This window comes from Erpetoichthys calabaricus, chromosome 1 (assembly GCF_900747795.2).
Source record: "Erpetoichthys calabaricus chromosome 1, fErpCal1.3, whole genome shotgun sequence".
NCBI classification, from domain to species: Eukaryota; Metazoa; Chordata; class Cladistia; order Polypteriformes; family Polypteridae; genus Erpetoichthys; species Erpetoichthys calabaricus.
The window spans coordinates 185,925,799-185,946,260 of NC_041394.2; the positions used below are offsets into that span (position 1 = coordinate 185,925,799).

Below are 20,462 nucleotides of genomic sequence, written 5' to 3' on the forward strand. Positions count from 1 at the left end.
ATTTTACGATTGTCCAGTATTGTAAAGTGTCTTCTTATGGGATTCACTATAGAAAGTTGCTTTAAAAAATAGAGGCTTGTAAGCTTGTTACTCTATGTAAAACATCTCAAAGTGCGCTATACAATGAAAAAAAAAGATTATAGTATAAAGTTATATACAGCATGTGTACGCATACCATATATGTAAACCATATAATTAGAATGCATGAAGCACATCATCCTACAAAGGGCCATAAATAAAAACTATAGCATAATGCTGCTAAAAGTCCAAAAGAACATCTTATGAATTCGTAAGAGAGCTCCCTCATTGAGCATTAAATGTCCACTTATATTGGAGCGTACATTTTTAAAGAACAAAACTCATGTGGCAACACAACCACATCCATTGCCAAGTAGCTGCAGATGTCTGATAAAAACACAAAACATTTTCTTGATTTTTTTTTATTCAGTAAGGCCTGATTGATAAGCCCTTGGGATTAACAATTCAGAGTAATGGGGATTGTGGAAGAGAGGTGAAAAAGAGAGTGTAGGCAGGGTGGAGTGAGCGAAGAAGAGTGTCAGGAATGATTTGTGACAGACGGGTATCAGTAAGAGTGAAAGGGAAGGTCTACAGGACGGTAGTGAGACCAGCTATGTTATATGGGTTGGAGATGGTGACACTGACCAGAAAGCAGGAGACAGAGCTGGAGGTAGCAGAGTTAAAGATGCTAAGATTTGCATTGGGTGTGACGAGGATGGGCAGGATTAGAATCAGTACATTAGAGGGTTGGCTCAGGTTGGACGGTTGGAAGACAAAGTCAGAGAGGCGAGATTGCATTGGTTTGGCCATGTGCAGAGGAGAGATGCTAGGTATATTGGGAAAAAGATGTTAATGATAGAGCTGCTAGGCAAGAGGAAAAGAGGAAGGCCTAAGAGAAGGTTTATGGATGTGGTGAGAGGACATTCAGGTGGTGGGTGTAACAGAGCAAGATGTAGAGGACAGGGCGATATAGAAGAAGATGATCTGCTGTGGCAACCCCTCACAGGTGCAGCCGAAAGAAGAAGAAGAAGAAGAAGTAAACCCTGATTGTATAACAGTTTTACATATAACATTAGGGCAGTGGCTCACTGACAACGTTTCAAAAGATTACAAGCCATTCTTATTTAATTATTTCTCGTATCTGTGTGTTGTGTGTGACAAAGACACATTAACACACAATGGGGAAAGAGACAACTCAATAAACATAAACTGTGAACTAAACCTTCTCTAACAACATACACAACTAACAATTACTACCTGTCTTCCTAACTTGGTGTGTTTTCATCCAGAGTCCAGACTGAAAATGTGTACTGAGATGATAACTTCAATGTCTCTCTAATGCACTAACACAAAACAATAGTTAACTCGGACAGGGTAAACAAAAAGGCTATGCTGCCCTCTGGTGGAATCCACACCACATTAAAATCTGAAAAGTGTTCATACACTAGGACAGGGGTCCTCAAGTTCAGTCCTGGATGTCAGCAGTAACTGCAGCTTTTTGTTCCAGTCCAACTGCTTAATTAGAAGCCAATTCATGCCGATAACAGAACCTTGTTATTAAATTTTATAGCTGGTTAGTATTTTTATTCTGCCACATTCAGCTATTCTTGTATTGTAGGCTTTTCTCTTCTGAGGATATCTTCCAAATGACTTGTGGTCCAGACCAGATTTGTAATTCTCAGTACATCTGTTCTATTCTCTTCCATTTTATTCCAAATATTTCAATAAAAGAGATAATGAACACACAAAGGTACAAAAAGGACCAACTGTTACAGTGAACTGCTGTTTCTTTGTCATTTGCACCTCATTGTTAATTGGTTACTAGTTAGGCAAACAAGAAGCAATCAAAACAGAGAATAGTGCTGTTTAAGACTAAAAGTAACAAAAGTTGGGAATTGCAACAAGCAAATCAACCAAAATGAAGTATATAAATGTTGATTCTAATTAAGAAACTTAGTTGGAACAAAGTCTTGCAGCCATTGCAGTCCTCTAGGACTAAACTTGGGAACCCCTGCTGTAGCCGATTCTCATAATGCATAATAATATAATATTCTTAAACTTGCTTAATCTAGTTTATGGTGAAGGAGGCAGGAGTAGCACTGGCCACAAAGCAGGAACCAAATTCTGTGCAGCATGGTAATCCATCACAGGACCTACTCACATGCGCACATGGGGCCAGTTTATAATCAACTTGTCTTTGGATCTTCTACATAGAAGCTTTATGAAGTCAGATGTATACCTAGGGTCCAAAGGCTCAGAGCCACTGGCACCACCCAACTTGACATCCAGGGCTGAAAAATACAAAGGTGTGCCAAGCCAGCATACAATAGGACAACTTTTTGTTTCATGCAGCAATTACTCCTAAACCTGTCACTACAGTATTTACGTTTGTCACTGAATTTGGAAAATGTTACCCAACATTAAATTTCAAATGTATGACTGTAGCAAGCATGTTGCTTTGACCCTGTATTTTAGGTCATGATGCTTACTACGTTCTTTTATGAGAGCAAGCAAAACACTTTTTAAAAACAGGTTGTATGTAGAATAATCACTACAATTTAATTTTGCATTATGATTAAAATGGTAAAAAGCAATGCAGGAAATTCTGGCTACTTATAGAAAAATGACTAGATAGTTGACCAATATAGAGAAGGATTATTCAGCTTTTTGCAATCTATTCAAATACAGCTAGAACAAAAAAAACACTACTAAACATGCTGTTTCTGCACAAAATGAAGACAAAACACTGATAAACTGTGACGAAAGAGTACTTCAGTTCACTCAATTTAAATAGAAATGTATGTGTGTTTCCTCATACTGTTAGTGAATGTCAGCCTTGGCACCAAATACATGAAGTGTGCAAGTTCTCCTTGTGTCTCTGTGGGGTTTTCGTCAAATACTCCACATTCCAAAGGTGGGCACGTAAGGTTAATTGGTGACTTTTAATTGGCCACATGTGATTCAGAGTTGGATATGTGTTTGTGTGTTTGCTCTGTGATGAACTGGTGACCCATCCAGGGCTGGTTTCCTCCTAATCCTGCTCTGTTAGGCTCCCTTAAAGTGCCAAATTGAAGGATGGATTAATTCAGTATAAATATGTTCTTAATCAGCACTGCATTTCATGGGCAAAACTTTGAAGAAATCCAAAGAGGTGCCAAAAAATTTGTAACTCAAACAGTTTTATTTGCTAGATAAACCTTTGAGGGTTGCAAAAAGGTAAAACCAAATCTTAAGCAATTAAAATCTGTTTGATATGCAGACCTGCAAACATGAAAGTAATAAGATTAGGCAATGCAAATAATATAATACACTTCTCTGTGTCAGGATGGTGCTGGGTCAACAAAGCACTTTAGATGACTATGTTTTTTTAATTAAAAGAGGCTTTTGTTGGAATTTAATTTTAGTTTTGCCCATAATGGTAGAATTCTTATCATTTTAAGGCTGGCAGCAACAGCAGCATTGGGCATTCATGCAGGCAGGCTCCCAAAACACCTCAGGGAGTAACAATCACAACTCTCCACTCCCTTTCCTTGGTACTTAATCATCTTGGAAAGAATGCTAAGAATGTATTAGGTTGTGACTTTGGTGAAAAGCACAAGTTTGCAAAGGGCCAAAAAGAACAGGCTGTTCAGTGGCACCTGATTGTACGGACTCAGTCACTAGTCAATAGTTAGCCAGCATCAAGTAGAAATTACACAAAAAATCTCCATGTCTTCATGCAAAACAGGGTGAAGACATCTACATAAGGTATGGATTAGCCCAGCAAAATCATTGTGTGCCTGGGAAAGGAGGCCATGGCCACACATTTAAATGTAAATCCTTCCAATACTGTAAGTGCTAATGTAGGAGATAACATCAATAATTTCTGAATTTTCCCATGTACTGAAAGCTTTAACATGAATAATAATAATAATAATAATTCATTTCATAAATCCAGAATACCTTACAAATAAAAAATGTATGGTATTAGTTGTTCTGAGAAAAACTGTAAACATTAACCTCCCTCCTTTTCCAAAGGCATAAAAACATAAAATTCTCAGAACTACTGAATCCAGTTCAGTGTTACAGAGGACTGGAACCTATCATTGCAGTACTGGGTGCAAGGCAGGAAACAGCCCTGGAGAAGCTGCCAGTTCATCACAGGGACCACTCACTGCCACATTCGTTCTCAGTACATATTTATAAAAACAATTTCATTAATTCATAATAAGCAGTAATGAGACTATTGAAAAACTCTACCCACAGTAAAATCATAAAATTATGTGAATTTCCCCTTAATAAAGTATCTATCTATCTATCTATCTATCTATCTATCTATCTATCTATCTATCTATCTATCTATCTATCTATCTATCTATCTATCTATCTATCTATCTATCTATCTATCTATCTATCTATCTATCTATCTATCTATCTGCATGACCAAAATTTAACAAGGGTCCTCCAAAAGAGTATGATTTATAACATAAGGTATTTTGAATGTGAAAAGGAACAGAAACAGGGGAATTAGACAACTATCAATCTTAAAAGTTTTATTTCCTGGTAGTTGCTTGTCATTTCAAGAAATAATAAAAACTGCTAGATGACTGTACCATAATTATAGAACAAATCAAAAACAGGACGTAAGTACTGGCTGAATTCTGTTGTGATCTACAGCTATTTATTATTTTTTAGTTTTGGCATTTTCTTGAAATTAATTTGTGTTAATATTTTACATTATTTTCTGTTGTATTCCAAAGCTAACACTGGTGTTGAACCTGCTTCTATGGTTACTGGTCTGCTGAGGCAATTCATCTGCGTTTGCACAAAATTCTGATGTGGTATTATATACCAATTAGAATATTCTCAATCAGCAGGATAATGTAAATATACTTGTGAATACCCAAAAAATAGAGCTGTACCAGCTATTTTATAAATTCAAAGTGCTGATGGTTTTTCTCCACAAATCACCTTCTAAAAGATGTCTATGATCGCTTGTCCACTTCTTCAATAATCAAGTCACATTCCATCAATAAACATGGAATCAGAAGTACACCATAATAAACTCTTCCATATTATTTCAAAGATGTCTGCTCAATATCTCATCTTATTCTGCAACTATACAACGTAGGTCTCCACCACACCTGATCCTGCATTGGCAAATAGCTGATTAGTTGGATAAGGTGTGTTTCTGCAGGGTAGTGTGTCCTGTGGACTGGGGTTAAGAAACCCTGGTCTATGTGATAAGAGGGCCTGTATCTTCTCAGACAGCACTAAGTCCAGTTCACTTGTTGAAACCTGAAATAAAGCTTTTGAAGCATATCTTTTTCATTTTTGCTTTGCATCCTCCCCCACCATAACCTATCATTTATGGGGGAGGAGCAAAAGCTTTAGATTCATCAAAAATTTTTGATCTCCGGTTTTTCACGGATCTTGACATTTAGGGTCTCCTGATACCAAAAACATCTATATCTTGATAATGGGTGTGTGTGTCACCGTTTCTTGAGGACGATCTAGAGCTTATAAGGGCTGGATGGAAAAATACCAAACTCGAAACTTAAGCCTGTTATGAGATGACGGTGTGCTGATTAGTTTTTGAGCCAAATCATGCAAGAGAAAGAGGCACTCTAGAGGAACCCTCAAATATCGTAATTCTGCAATTAATTATGAATTTTTCTTGTCAATTGCTATAGTAATGACATATGTTATGATCAGAAAGGTCAGCATCAGAGCAGTAAATAATTACTGAAATGTTATAGAAGAGTTTGGGTAACTTGGTTCCTAGGGCACAAAGCCTACTGACACTCATGTCCAAATTTTTTAATGAAATATTGGTAGAATTTTTGCTAACATAGCCTGAATATAAAGAATGATACAAAATAATCAATGAACTTTGTAAGATTAACATAATGAAAACATGTAGCTGAAAATAATACCATAATACTAATATTACATAACTAATTATTGTAACTTAATCAAAATGTATACAATGTTTTACTTGAATAAATTATACTGAATGAGCTTAAGGTTTAGGTGAAAAAAACAGTTAAAAAATATAGGGGAAAGTAAAAGCAAACAATTCATGTGGACCCCATGCTCACAAATCAACAGACTAAATTCAGTTACTGTTTTATTTACAGAATACCAGCATTTCCACGGCAATTATATTTTAATATAGGGCTGTCAATCTGGACTTGGGTTTGGCAATAACACAATGTCAGTAATGACTTAATATTTTAAATTGTTTGACAATAATAAACATTTGGTAGGTAATTCCAGTTAGGTCTTGTACAGATGTTCACTCCTGCCCACTTTCTATAAAGTTTCCAGACCACTCCCACACAGCACCAACATCAATCCTATCTATTTCTTTTCATACTACAAAAATTTAATTCCATGAGTACAACTTTAATTAGAAACAAAAGGCCTGTAGGTATCACTCAATTGTCATATAAATTAAATAAAACATTGGCCAGTAACCACAGTATATCCTATGGTTAAACATACAGTACTGACAAAAAAATCCCACATTTTAAAAATAATTTTGGGACATTAAAAACAGTGCATGATGAATGCTGACTCAAACCTAAAGCCCACAGTTTATTGCTATTTTATACATACACTGCAGCAAACATATCACAGCAAATTTCTTCTTTCATTATCAACAATAGGAAATACATACCATATGTTTAGTTTTCCTTAGATTTTTAATGGGTTTAAAATCACCCAAGTCTAATTAATTGAAAATGGTCTCCTTATCTGCCTCTACCAACACACATCTTCTCATTAATCTAGGTAATTAATCTAACAATTTATTAAACAGTAATAATAATCATCTTAATAGTTCAATGATACTTTTGAAATGTTATAGAACATGTGGAATGCAACACAGTTCTTACACAGAACTTGATTGTTGGGAGACAAACGACGGTTGAGCAGCACACACATCCTCTTCTTTCCTAATTAGCAGTTCTGGCAGATCCCCATAAAATGTGTGCCCCCTCTCAATTTCACCGTCTCAAATGGATCATTTGCTATGTTATTATTTTCCCTTGAGAAAAATGTAATATGTCCTTTTTTGTTTGTCATAAAATGTGTTCAGAAAATAAGAAACAAATTTGGATACAATCAATAGTTAAAGAGTTATTGAGTGGCAAATGTAAAAATCTTGTTCTTTTTCAAAAAAATACAATATTTTAAAATTCCTTAAAATTGTTGCAGTCAACATATGGTAAACAGCTGAAATTTGTGTTGGTTTGTTACACAATCGTTTCTAATTATTTTGAAGTAAAACTTATATTGATGTCATATTGTGTTCTGGACATTGAGGTAAAAAGATGCAAAGGACCAGAGAAAATTGCAACTTTTAGTAAGGTTGTGTCAGTTACTATTTTATTCTATACAATTAAGGACAGAAGTCTGACTTTTTTGACATTAATCAATAAAAAAATGAAAACACATCTCAAATTAATTACAAATATAAAACACAAAGTGACTGGTTGCCTATCTATTCACTTGGAGTTGTAATTCATCCATCCATCCATTTTCCAACCCGCTGAATCCGAACACAGGGTCACGGGGGTCTGCTGGAGCCAATCCCAGCCAACACAGGGCACAAGGCAGGAACCAATCCTGGGCAGGGTGCCAACCCACCGCAGGATACACACAAACACAGCCACACACCAAGCACACACTAGGGCCAATTTAGAATCACCAATCCACCTAACCTGCATGTCTTTGGACCGTGGGAGGAAACCGGAGCGCCCGGAGGAAACCCACGCAGACACGGGGAGAACATGCAAACTCCACGCAGGGTGGACCCGGGAAGCGAACCCGGATCTCCTAACTGCGAGGCATGGAGTTGTAATTTTACTTTAGAATTCTTTTTTAATGCCAAAATCAGGAAATCTGCAGCAGAGACAAGGAATGCAGTGTACAGTATACCATGCAGTGTATGCCACGCTGCATACGTGGGACAAACATCTAAATAGCAATGCTGTCAGAATGAAGGAGCCACAGTCTCTGATACATGCATATACAAGTTCAACCAGGCACATCTTTAACTGAGTTTAGGGCTAATACTAAAAATGCCAGGGAGCTGGGTGAATTGTGGCTATCAAATGAAAACGCCTTCAACAGACACTTGAAACCCAGCTTATGCAGCCTTACAAGGAAGGACATCCACATATTAAATAATATGACCAACACACTTCCAATCCCCACCTTATTATCCCCCCCCCTTACACCTACCTGCCACCCCCTTTCTCATTTACTATATGTTGCCCTTGATTCCTGTGTGTCTAATTATTTTACTTTGATGATGACACCTAGTAGGAATTGAAAGCTATTTTAAGATACGTGACTCATCTTCTCCCAAATATGCAAACCACATATATATATATATATATATATATATATATATATATATATATATATATATATATATATATATATATATATATATAAAAATAAAAAATATATATTTTGGATTGAATTCAGTGACTGTGTTATTTTCAGCTGTAAATTTAGAACAAAACCTTTTGTTCTTACAAAATCTGTTTAATTTTATGTTTGTACCATGAGACTCTATTAATTTATATTCTGTAATAAAATTTTACTAATTTTTCTTTATTGCTGAAACAAACATTCTCTAATAGTTCAAAGCATAAAATGTTCCTGTGTTTATTTTGCTGAAAGTGCAAGTATTCTGGGGTAAAATAAGAAAAAAAAATCTGATATGGCTCACACCTGACTTTTTCCATATTTCCAACAAATTCCATGTTTCCACAAATAAATGCAAGATGTAATATTCCTACTGCTCAAAGCCTGCTCAAAACGAAAGGCCTTCTTCCAAAATCCTAAACACTTATAGTAAATTTTATGAACTCTGAGTACTGGTGTGGCTGTTGCTAGCACTGGACTTAAAAGTTTTTAAGTTTAAAAGCAGAATAGCTGAAATTCACCCAAAACGTAATTAGCTGTTCAAACTAACAAGTGCAAGTTGTCCACAAAATATTATAAGAACCAGTCCATTCCTTCTCGATGTACAGTGTCTGTAAAATTTCTAGCACAGACACACAAACACACAGGAACACAGACATGCATCCCTCTATGATGCTCAAGGCATGTTTTGGGATTCTAAATTAATTTCATCCTTTAAAAACCTGAAGTTAATTTTTCCATGAAAACAACACTTATTCACTACAAAAAATGGAAAAACATTTAAGTGCTGTGATATAGGCACTTTATTGGCGCCGACCCGACACAGACAGAGGCATGAGTAAAATAAACACAAAAAGATTTATTTTTTTCTTCAGCCATGGGACATGTCTTCCCCGTGTCCCTCTGGCCCTAACACAGTCCCAAAACCCACAAAAGAAAATCACACCCCAAATCACACTCTTCTCTTCTCTTCCTCCACTCCTCCCAGGGCAGCTTCGTCTTCCTCCTCCCGACTCCGGCGCCCTGAGTAGTGGCTGCAGGTTCCCTTTATACTCCAGTGCTTCAGGTGGTAATTAACCTCAATTAGGCTGCACTTCCAGGTGTGGCTGCATTGCCGCCCACATGGGCTCAGGAAGCCTTGCAGCTCCCCCGGCAGTGGCCACGGAGCCCAACCAGGATGAACTCCGGTGTTGCATGTTACTGGCCCCGATGCAACCCAGGGGGGCTTCCACCAAGTGTTCTGGGGGATGTAGCGTGCCACAGTGCATATGCGACTGACAGACACTCTTTGAAATATTTTATGAAGTATTACAGGCATCGCATTACTGGCATGGCATAATCAGTGAAAACAACTAACTTTACAGATTTGCACAAGACAAGAATTTGTGATGTTCTCAGTTAGTAATCCCATTACCAGAGATGTTTATGTGATGATTCTCATGAAATTTACATACCCTAAGTTCTTGTCAATAAGCCGCGGCTTATCTAAGGAAAAAAGTTGTGAAAATGAAAAAATAGAATATCGGCTTATACATAAGTCCGGCTTATACATCCATCGCGGGGGTTGCGTTCCAGAGCCACCCGCGAAATAAGAATATCCGCGAAGTAGAAACCATATGTTTATATGGTTATTTTTCTATTGTCATGCTTGGGTCACAGATTTGCGCAGAAACACAGGAGGTTGTAGAGAGACAGGAACGTTATTCAAACACTGCAAACAAACATTTGTCTCTTTTTCAAAAGTTTAAACTGTGCTCCATGACAAGACAGAGATGACAGTTCCGTCTCACAATTAAAAGAATGCAAACATATCTTCCTCTTCAAAGGAGTGAAGCAAACAAATCAATATGTCTGTTTGGCTTTTAAGTATGCGAAGCACCGCGGCACAAAGCTGTTGAAGGCGGCAGCTCACACCCCCTCCGTCAGGAGCAGACAAAGAGAGAGAGAGGGAGAGTTTGTTTTTCAGTCAAAAATCAATACGTACCCTTCGAGCTTTTAAGTATGCGAAGCACTGTGCAGCATGTCTTTTCAGGAATCAGCTTTACAAAAGATAGCAACGTGAAGATAATCTTTCAGCATTTTTGGACGAGCGTCCGTATCGTCTAGGTGTGCAAACAGCCCCCCTGCTCAATCCCCATACGTCAGGATCACAGATAGTCAGCGCAAGAGAGAGAGAACAGTAAGCCGGGTAGCTTCTCAGCCATCTGCCAATAGCGTCCCTTGTATGAAATCAACTGGGCAAACCAACTGAGGAAGCATGTACCAGAAATTAAAAGACCCATTGTCCGCAGAAATCCGCGATATATATTTAAATATGCTTACATATAAAATCACAATTTAAATGACCGCTACGCGCTCGTGTTGACTCGGCGACGCCCAGAGCAGAAAGAACGCGCTCCGGCCGCTCCAACCGCGCCATGCGGGGAGTGAGAGAGACGGCAATATCTCACACTCTCTCCCCCCTTAAAGAAATTAAATGGGCGCGAGTGAGACCACTGACCTCCCTCCCTTCTATTAGTTATAGGTTATAGTACGTTCGGCTTATCCATGAGTCCGGCTTATCTATAATACGATTTTATTTTAAAAATTTGTATGATTTTTGGTCTCCGGCTAATACATGAGTCCGGCTTATAGACAAGAACTTAGGGTACATCAATACAATACTAACACAACATGTTAAACGCAATGTGGTAAGATTATAAAAACAAAAAGCTACTATGAAAAAATGTTAATACTAAATTATTTCTGAGGTTGTTTCTCTACTAGCATTGCCAAAAGAGCAGCATCAATGTTTGTTAATGTGCATCTCTTTTTATTGTGTTTTGATTCAACAACGATTGGCTAAAAATGTGAATAGACTTGCTTTTTATGCCAAACAAAGACACAGTAGGGCACTGATGAACATGGCTGAGAAGCTAAAAGAATTTCATCTAATGGGACACTCTGAAAATATGTCAATTGTTAAATGCTAGGGTTGAAATTACAAAAATTTCAAGACAGTGGGATCACTTTATGAGAACTTCTTTTGAGTGATGGGACTGTTAAAATGTTTCTTGCTCTTGATGGTAAATATTAGAAAACTTGGGAAATCCAAGAATTGTAACTAGGACATCCAGTCATTTTCCATAGTTTAAACAGAAAGCTTGGACATGTACTTGAAAACCTTTACAAGAATGCTGGTACAATATTTTATATTCTAACTCAACAGCAAGCTGTTAAATTGTAACACAAAAGTTTTTATAGGATGAATTAAAACATTAGTTATCAAAATTGGAGCAAAGCTCCTATGAAATGAAATATTTTTTCTTATAGAAATTATTCTGCTTCAAAATACCCTATTATGGAATTTGGTTAAAAAATTGTTAAACTCCTCTTGTTTCAGTTATTCCCATTATCTCAAGACATGAACTGCAGTCAACATTAGTAGCATTGGTGGCATTTGCGTAGGATGCTGGTCAAACCCTTTTCAAGTATACATTTAGGCCAAAGCTTAAACCAACAGGAAAACCAAAATCTGAGCCTAAATTATACCAGAGCTTCCTATTTCCCAACAATATGTGGTCGATTTGTCATAAAACAAATTCTTCAGAGAAAGTTAACTAAAGCATAAAACATGTAAAGGAACTGCCTGTGTCTTACCACAAGAATGTCAGCTCTTATTTCTTGAAAGACATTCCCTTGGCCATCCTTTACTGAAATAATTTGTATCTTATGCCAAAACCCAGAGGTCTAATTCAAAAAGAAAAAAAAAAAAAAACGTTAAATGTTTCAATGTGTGACTACTGGAAACATGAAAAAAGACAGAAGGGGAAGAAACAGAGACAGATTTTATTCTAATATGCTGATTACGAGCTGAAGAAACATGGTGTTTCATTCTGTGACTCGTGATTGCACAGAGGCTTAGCAAATTCATGCCCTGAATCATCAGGGCGGATAACACCGCAAAACCAAGTCTCTTTTTTGCTCATTCATATGTCACACCCCAAATGGAAAGCTCACAACTTTCTGGAAGATATTAAAGAAGAAGGAAACAGGTTGCTTTCTCTGACAGTATGATTTTCAAACTTTGAATCCTAATGTAGGAATGCCTCTCTATTTTCTAATACCAAAGTTAGGCAGCACAAAAAAATGATTATTAGATTTATTCTTTTAAGGCACAATGAACAGCACTAAGAACCATATGCATTGGAGGATGGTGCTATAGTTATGATTAAAAATCTTACAGATTAGCGCACCCCAGTAAGAGCTACAACAAACACAAAAATAGGCTACTTACCACAGTACTAACAAGAAACTGCCCACTCTAACTGTATCTGACTCCTTGATCCTTTGGGATTTTAGCTCCTTCGAGAGGATTGGCATCATATCCATTCTAAGACACTTGCACTACCTAACACCAGGTCTAGAATTAGGAATCCTCACTTTGTATTTCTATCTGAAATGGTCTGCAATGTAGTGAGCAAAGGTCAATCGGCCTGGAGCCCCTTTATCAATCTGTATCCACATGGGATGTGACTCTTACTTGTGGCGCAAACTTAAAAAAATATATCTGGGAGGATGTCTCAAATTAGGAATTTGCTCTATGAGATCATGAACCAGAGACCTTTGGGATAACGAAGATGCACTCTCATCTTTCTGTGCAATAGAAGGAGGCTCTCCCCTCTCTGCAGATGAGACAGCTTCTTAGGCTGCAATGGCACACTTTCACATGTATGATGTCAGGTTCGCTCTCGCCCAGTCTGATGCTACTATACACACCTAGACTTTTACAGTGGAGAAGTTGTAGGTACAAACACAAAGTGTTTGGAAAAGGACGAAAGGGTGCATATCTCTCATACAACATGAATTTGAGAAAAGCATTTTCATTCATCAAAGACATAAATAAGAACAACTTCCTCGCAGAATGAAGTCTCTTCTTCAGCAAATTGTGCAAAAAACCGGTTGGGCCAATAAGATAACCAAAAATTAACACCTTTTTGCAGAAGTGGCATCAGCAGTTAAGCAGCAGCATCCAGCCACAACAGAATACATATGTGGAAAACTAAAGTACAGTATGTGAAAAGACACCAGATAATCAATCAAACAACTCTAATACAAGTTGAGCAATGTGTCACATTTCACTTCAGTGTTTTAATACATACAACTTGGGCAACAGGGTCTGATAGAATCAATTTTGCTGTATCTAAATACAGTGACAATAAAGACATTGTTATTCTTCTTATTCAAATGATTCAGGAGAAATAGGTAACACTATAGTTTTTTAAATACAAGAGTGGCAAAGCTGTTCTTATTTTGGGTTCTATTTTATTCTCTATATGCCTTCACCCTATTGGAGCTATTTTCAGGAAATTTAACATTTCTTTTCACTGCTATGCTGATGATACACAGGTTTATATTCCCATCTGCAACTCTACAATAAATCAACTGCACAACTGTCTTTTTGAACTAAGATCCTGCATGGCTAATAATTTTCTTGATCTGAATCAAAATAAAATGGAGGTGCTTATAGTGGGTCCATCAGCTAAAGCCAAAATTGGTCTTGGACTTCTCGGCTCTTTCTCTGTCTTTTGCAAACCTCAAGTCCGCACACTTGGTGTTATCTTTGACAGTAACCTCTCTTTTGAGAAACAGATTAATACTGTAGTCAAGAATTGTTTTTTCCAGCTTCGTCTTTTAGGTAAAATTATATTATTTTTATATTCTAGGGATCTTGAGAAAGCTACTCATGCTTTTATCTTTTCTCACCTTGATTAATGTAACTCGCTGTATTCTGGGATTAGCAAATCCCTGATACACAGGTTATAGTTGGTCCAGAATGCTGCCGCTCGCTTTCTGGTTGGGGCAAGAAAGTATGACTCTGTTTCTCCTATTTTAGTTTGTTTACACTGGCTGCCTGTCAGTTTTTGAATTGATTTTAAAATGTTGTTACTAGTTTTTAAATCTTTACATGGGCTTGCTCCTGCCTACTTATCTGAATTATGTGCTTTACATCAGCCATCTAGAGTGCTTAGGTCTTCTGGTCAGTTGTCTCTTGTTGTCCCTCGTACCAAGTGTAAAACCAAGGGGGACAGGGCTTTTGCAGCTGCTGCTCACTCGCCTGTGGAACTCTTTACATCATTACATAAAGGAGTCGTCTACAATTGAACTGTTCAAAACAAGACTAAAGACTCATTTCTATTCACTTGCATTCCGTGAGCTTCAGTAATACTGATGGTTTCTGCATTGTGACTATGTAACATTACTTCTATTTATTATCTATATATATAATTCACTAAGCCGCCGACAAGTAGACACCCATGGAAAGCACGCAAGACAGCCACGCCCACCAACTCTAAGACCATTGGATACGACGACAACTCGCAGAGCCACGCCCACCAACTCGGACGTGACGCCTTGGAAAACATGCCATCATTTATGTTCGTCTGTGCTATAGTCCACATGCACCTCTGAGCCACGTTGACTTTTCGGTTACGACGCACGACTGAATGCACCATCGCAAACTGTTTTACACGCTACATACAGCAATTCGCATCCGCGACAAACATGCGTCTTCTTAGATGGTCCTGCAGGAACACGGAAAACATTTCCCCACCCACCAACACTCCTTATTCCCCGGCCCGCGTGCCCCGCATCCGCGACAAACATGCGTCTTCTTAGATGGTCCTGCAGGAACACGGAAAACGTTTCCCCGCCCACCAACACTCCTTATTCCCCGGCCCGCATCCACCCTCACTCTCTAGGCATTCACGCTGCCTGCTCATGTGCCCGGACGCAACAACTCACCGACCACCCCGTAAGTCGCTTTCGTCTGTGCTAGGATTCCACATGCACCTCTGAGCCACGTTGACTTTTCATTATTCTTTCCGGTTACGACACCTGACCGCGTCCACCATCGAAAACCATGGGAAAGAAACAACGAAGCCCCGCCCAGAAACTCTACCCCTCCTCCCACGTGATAGGGAACGCACCTCAGAGCACTGCCTGCCAACTCGAACAGCTCATCAAACACATACTCACTCGCTTTGGTCTGTGCTGCGGTCCAAATCCAGCTGTGAGCCACGTTGACTGTTCATTTGCCCTCCATGGCTACTGCTTCAAATGTATTTCATGGAAACAACACTTCTTTCAATGTTATAGAAATTCCTGCATCAGGTAACTGTTTGTTTCTATAAGTTGGGTTTTTCTGGAAAAATGTCATTGACGAAACTGTTGCTCTCAAACTTCACAACATGGCTGTTGGCTTTGTTTGCCAACATTGCGATAACTTCGGCGACGTGGTGTCCGTTGTTGTTAGTCACAGAGGCATTGTTATACAGTCTGCTCAACAATACGCTGACTACATGAATATGTCCGGAGTCTACGGTGGCGAGGCAGAAATTGTGGCAATGTCCCAAATCCTTCCAGCTACTATCAGCATTTAATTCCAAGAACATCCTCATGCCTCTCCTCGAGTTTACAATCTGGCCCAACATCTCTCCATATCCCGGCTCTTTAACGGTCCTTTGGATCATGGGCATTACGAGGTTCTCATGCCTCTCAAATACACGTGATAACCTTCTGGTGACATCTTTTGATGCTGTCGGTATGTGCACACAGGGTGCACACCCACTTGCTTGCCACACTAATGTGATGTCACCTGCCCACTCTCCTCTTCCTGAAAAACATTTAAAGACACACTCCCTTGAACACACGCATTCCACACAGGACTTTCAATGCACCTTTTGTTCCAAAAGCTTCCGAGTGCAGAGATATCTGAACGCACATTTAAAAAAACACAACACTAACCGAATGATGCAATGTGAACATTGCCAGCAATGCTTCAAAACAACTCGCGCTCTCAAGAAACACTTACGAACTCATTCCACTCTCACCTTCAATTGCACATTTTGTAACGAGGACTTTACAGGTGAGATGGAATTCCACAACCATATGCAGATCCATTCAACACAAACATTTGTATGCAAACTTTGCAACAAACACTTTCATGCACGCAGATACCTTACTAATCATCTCAAAACACATTCCCTGATGAATTCTTTTCAGTGTCAACACTGCTCCAAAACCTTCACGCGCCAGAAATCTCTCAAAGCACATTTAAACACACACTCCACTGAACAAACGCATTCCAAACAGATCTTTCAATGCACGATTTGTTCAAAAACGTTCCGAGTGCAGAGATATCTCAACATGCATTTAAAAACACACTCCACTGAACGAATTATGCAATGTGAACATTGCTGGCAATGCTTCGAAACAACTCATTCCAATTCCCTTCAGTGTCAACACAGCACTAAATCGTTCAAGCACAAACATCGCATTCAGTTTTCTGCAGCTTTTCAAGAAGACACCGCCATTCACGTCCAAGAACATAACATTGGCCTACCTACCGCACTATGTGCTTCTTGCAATGCTCTCATTGGCCAGCAGAGGTCAACAAATCCGGACATTACACTAAGTGTTGTCATGTCAGCAAGGTGTCTTTGCCACCGCTATCCAAACCCCCTCTTTTTTTAGAAGACCTCTTGACTGGCAAGAACCCGCTGTCCTGAAATTACTGTGATCATATCAGGGAACACAACTCTGCTTTAGCTTTCGTGTCAATGGGCGCACACATCGCTCAACCATCTGGACAAGGACCGTATGCTTTCAGAATCCATGGTCAAATTTATCACCAGGACTCTCCTTTATATACCAATCCTGACACGTCACCACAATATGGTCAGCTATATATCTTCGATTCTGCTGAGGCTATCAGTCAACGTTTGCAAAAGGAATGTAATAGCGCTTGCAGTGACATTTTGTTGCTTCAACTAGACAACATGATACCACAGGTTAATCCCTTCGCAAAGTCTTACATGCAAATGCATGACATTATCACTCACGGTAACTGTGTTACTGCTGTACGAATGGTGTTCATGGAAAATCCAAGTCTGGTTATGAGAAGGTATAACGCCCCGTCCTGTCAAACTGATGTTGCTGCTATCTTTGTAGGTGAAGACGGGGAACCTCTTGCACAATGCGACATTTGCATATATCCAAGGGGAGATGCTTGCAAGCGTATCTCTGTTCTCAATATGAACTGTGACCCCATGGTTTATCCACTGCTATTCCCTTACGGAGATCCAGGCTGGCACATACAATTGACCCATGTTGAGGAAAAGTGAACCGCGAAAAGAACACGAGTCACACAGCTCCAATTTTATGCTTTCAGGCTTGCCATGAGATCTTCATTTACTGCACGCACGCTACACTGAATGGATCAATGTGTGTCTACCCGGTGCAGAGAGGCGTGGGTAAGCCGTTGAACCCCATTCGTGCTGGAAACCGGGGCTTGCAATTGTTCCCCACGAACGAGGAATTCCCAGTAAGTGCGGGTCATACGCTCGCACTGATTATGTCCCTGCCCTTTGTACACCCCCCCCCTCGCTACTACCATGGTCGGGTGACTTGGTGGATTATATATAGAAAAGCAGCCAGAACCGCAAATTACAATGAGAAGTCTACGTGACTCACAAGTGCATGTGGACTGTGCAAAGACGAAAACGACTCAGGTGACGGGTTGGGGGTGGGCACATGAGCAGGCAGTGCATACTGAACGAGAAATCAGCAGACTAGCATGACGGAGGGGGCGGAATGGGCGTCCTTCCCCTCTCCTCCCGTTCCACCCTCCGCGCCCGAGTGCCGTCCACCCCCGTCCCTCGCTCTGGGAGGAGAAGGCGCGATGGCGGTCCTCCAGTTTTCAGTCACGGACAATTGTATGTTGGTTCGTACCTTGCATTGTTACAATGTTACTTTTCTTGGTGGTTTATTAAATTACGGATTTTTCAAATGTTAATTTTTTCCCTGTGCTTAAAAATCATTAAAAAAGCAGCCTGATTATGCGGCGTATGGTACGCCGTGGGTTGGCTACTTTATTTTATTTTTGTTCATTTATTTTATTTCTATTTATGTTATTTATGTTAATTGTATGTTTTTTTCTTCATTTATTGCAAAGCACTTTGGCCACAGCATTCCTATGTTGTTTTAAATGTGCTATATAAATAAATTGACATTGACATTATAACAAGGCTTTAAACTATGTGATCACTCACAAAAGACGTACACTCAATCCATTGATCTATTTTCAAACACAGCTTTCTAGGGGAGGAACATAGAAAATAAGAACACATCATAGAAAGGCAATGCAATGCTGTAGGCAATAACCAATCTCTCACATGGAATGCACATCCATTGCAAGGCACACACAAGCTAAATTTAGAGTAATTATTCAACTTAACAATTATGTTTTTAGCCTGTGGGATGAAATTCAACATATGCCGATGCCACAAAAACAGCAAACTCCGCTGAACTAAGCTATACATGATATAACATTTGGGTGATTTTTGGACTTAGTTAATTGTTTTGAAAGTTTGAGCATTTACATTTTTTTTATTTACTTTATCAAAGACAGAGAGATCATATTGTTTTCTAAATATTTCGTAACAATGAGTAAAATAGAAAATTAACAGTAGTAGTAGAATGTAATTATATGTACTAACTCAAATTTTCAACAAAACCTGACATTAAAGGTGTAAGGCATACTTAGACAAAAATCAATATCACAGGGTAGAAGGCTAAATGTTGAGAAAATCTCCTAGAATGTATTATTTATTCTTACCCACTAGATGGCAGCAAAGATTATGAGATAATCTAAGTTGCATGTATTTCAGCCAATACTTTTCCTTACAGCACAGCATCAAATACCAGCACTTGCACCATTTAGTTCATTAAAAATACTCTGCAGAAGATGTTTTGTGTATTGTTGATGGCACGGTATAAGAATCTGGATTACAGGTTTAATTTTTTCAAACTTTTCCAGGTCTCAAAATTATTTGAGTATGGTTTCTGGAGTTTCTGAGGCCGATTAATCTAGTGGTTATTTTCATCTTTTACTTCCTTGCATCTTTAACATTGTTAAAAACAATTCACATGCACCTGACGCACTGTCTTGTTTTCCTTATAGGCAACACCATGTTGGAGACTGGTAGCTAGGCCACAAGACCCCATTTCTGGGAAACGATTCTTGGAAGTCATGTGTCATCACTAGTGTGATGTTTTAAAAAGCTAGCACCACACATACCTAATCATCTAAGATTTAGATTTGTGCTATAAAAAAATAAAGAATAACCTATATTGTTGTATTGACTGGTGAAGACAATAATTTTTTCCTGCCTTAATATTTAATTATTGTCTTCCTGGTTATAACTTTTACTTCTCTTTGACATTTTACCTGATATATTTTTTTTCACAGAACTGCTGTTATTTTGATTAAACAGTACACACAGATTCTCCTCTTTCACATGAGTATTTTGAGTTGTCAGAAGAAAGTGATAATAAGAATGCTGCTGAAAAACAGTGCAACATGTATTGCAAGCAATATGCAACTGGCTGCTTTGAACAGTATCATAAGTTCTAAAATCACCATGTATAGAGGATGTGATTTGTGACAGTGCAAAAGAAGAGGCTAAAGTCAGAGCAGTAAGAGAAGATTTACAACAGCAAGTGCATTTCAGTAGCAGGTAATTGCCATGCTTCTGCCTGGGCTTCACCCATAGAGTTTATTTAGTTGTTTTTTTAATATTTTCTTTCTTTCTTTCTTTCTTTCTTTCTTTCTTTCTTTCTTTCTTTCTTTCTTTCTTTGTTTCTTTCTTTCTTTCTTTCTTTCTTTGTTAATTACGTTAGTGGATTATCTTTAGTTGATCTCTTTCATTAGTTTATCTGTTTAACTCGCTTGAGTTCTGTTGATTGTATAATTAAGTAATATAATGTTTATTATGGAGTGGGATGAGGGATTTTAAAAGTATGATGCCATTCAGTACTGTTTTTGCAGTGGTACTGAAAAAGGCTTTGCTTATTGACCTACTCGCTTTTCTGACCTAGCACTGTTTTATAGCCTTTTGACTATTTAGTTTTGTCTCCTCGGTATTATTGCATTTTTAGGCATTTCTTGGCTTTGTATTTTGGTTCTGGTCACTGATTTAATA

At 38.5% G+C, this 20,462-nt stretch overlaps 1 protein-coding gene across 2 annotated transcripts in view; it reads right to left on the bottom strand.

Moving 5' to 3' along the window:
* ccnd2a (cyclin D2, a) overlaps positions 1-20,462 on the bottom strand; it is a 56,291-nt gene that overhangs the window by 5,755 nt on the left and 30,074 nt on the right. The window contains exon 5 of one of the 2 annotated variants that reach the window (XM_028810109.2): positions 12,079-12,168. The exons of the other annotated variant lie outside the window; for it this stretch is intronic. Coding sequence (XP_028665942.2) covers positions 12,079-12,168 — 90 coding nt within the window. The remainder of the gene's footprint in view (positions 1-12,078; positions 12,169-20,462) is intronic. 2 annotated transcript variants of the gene reach the window in all.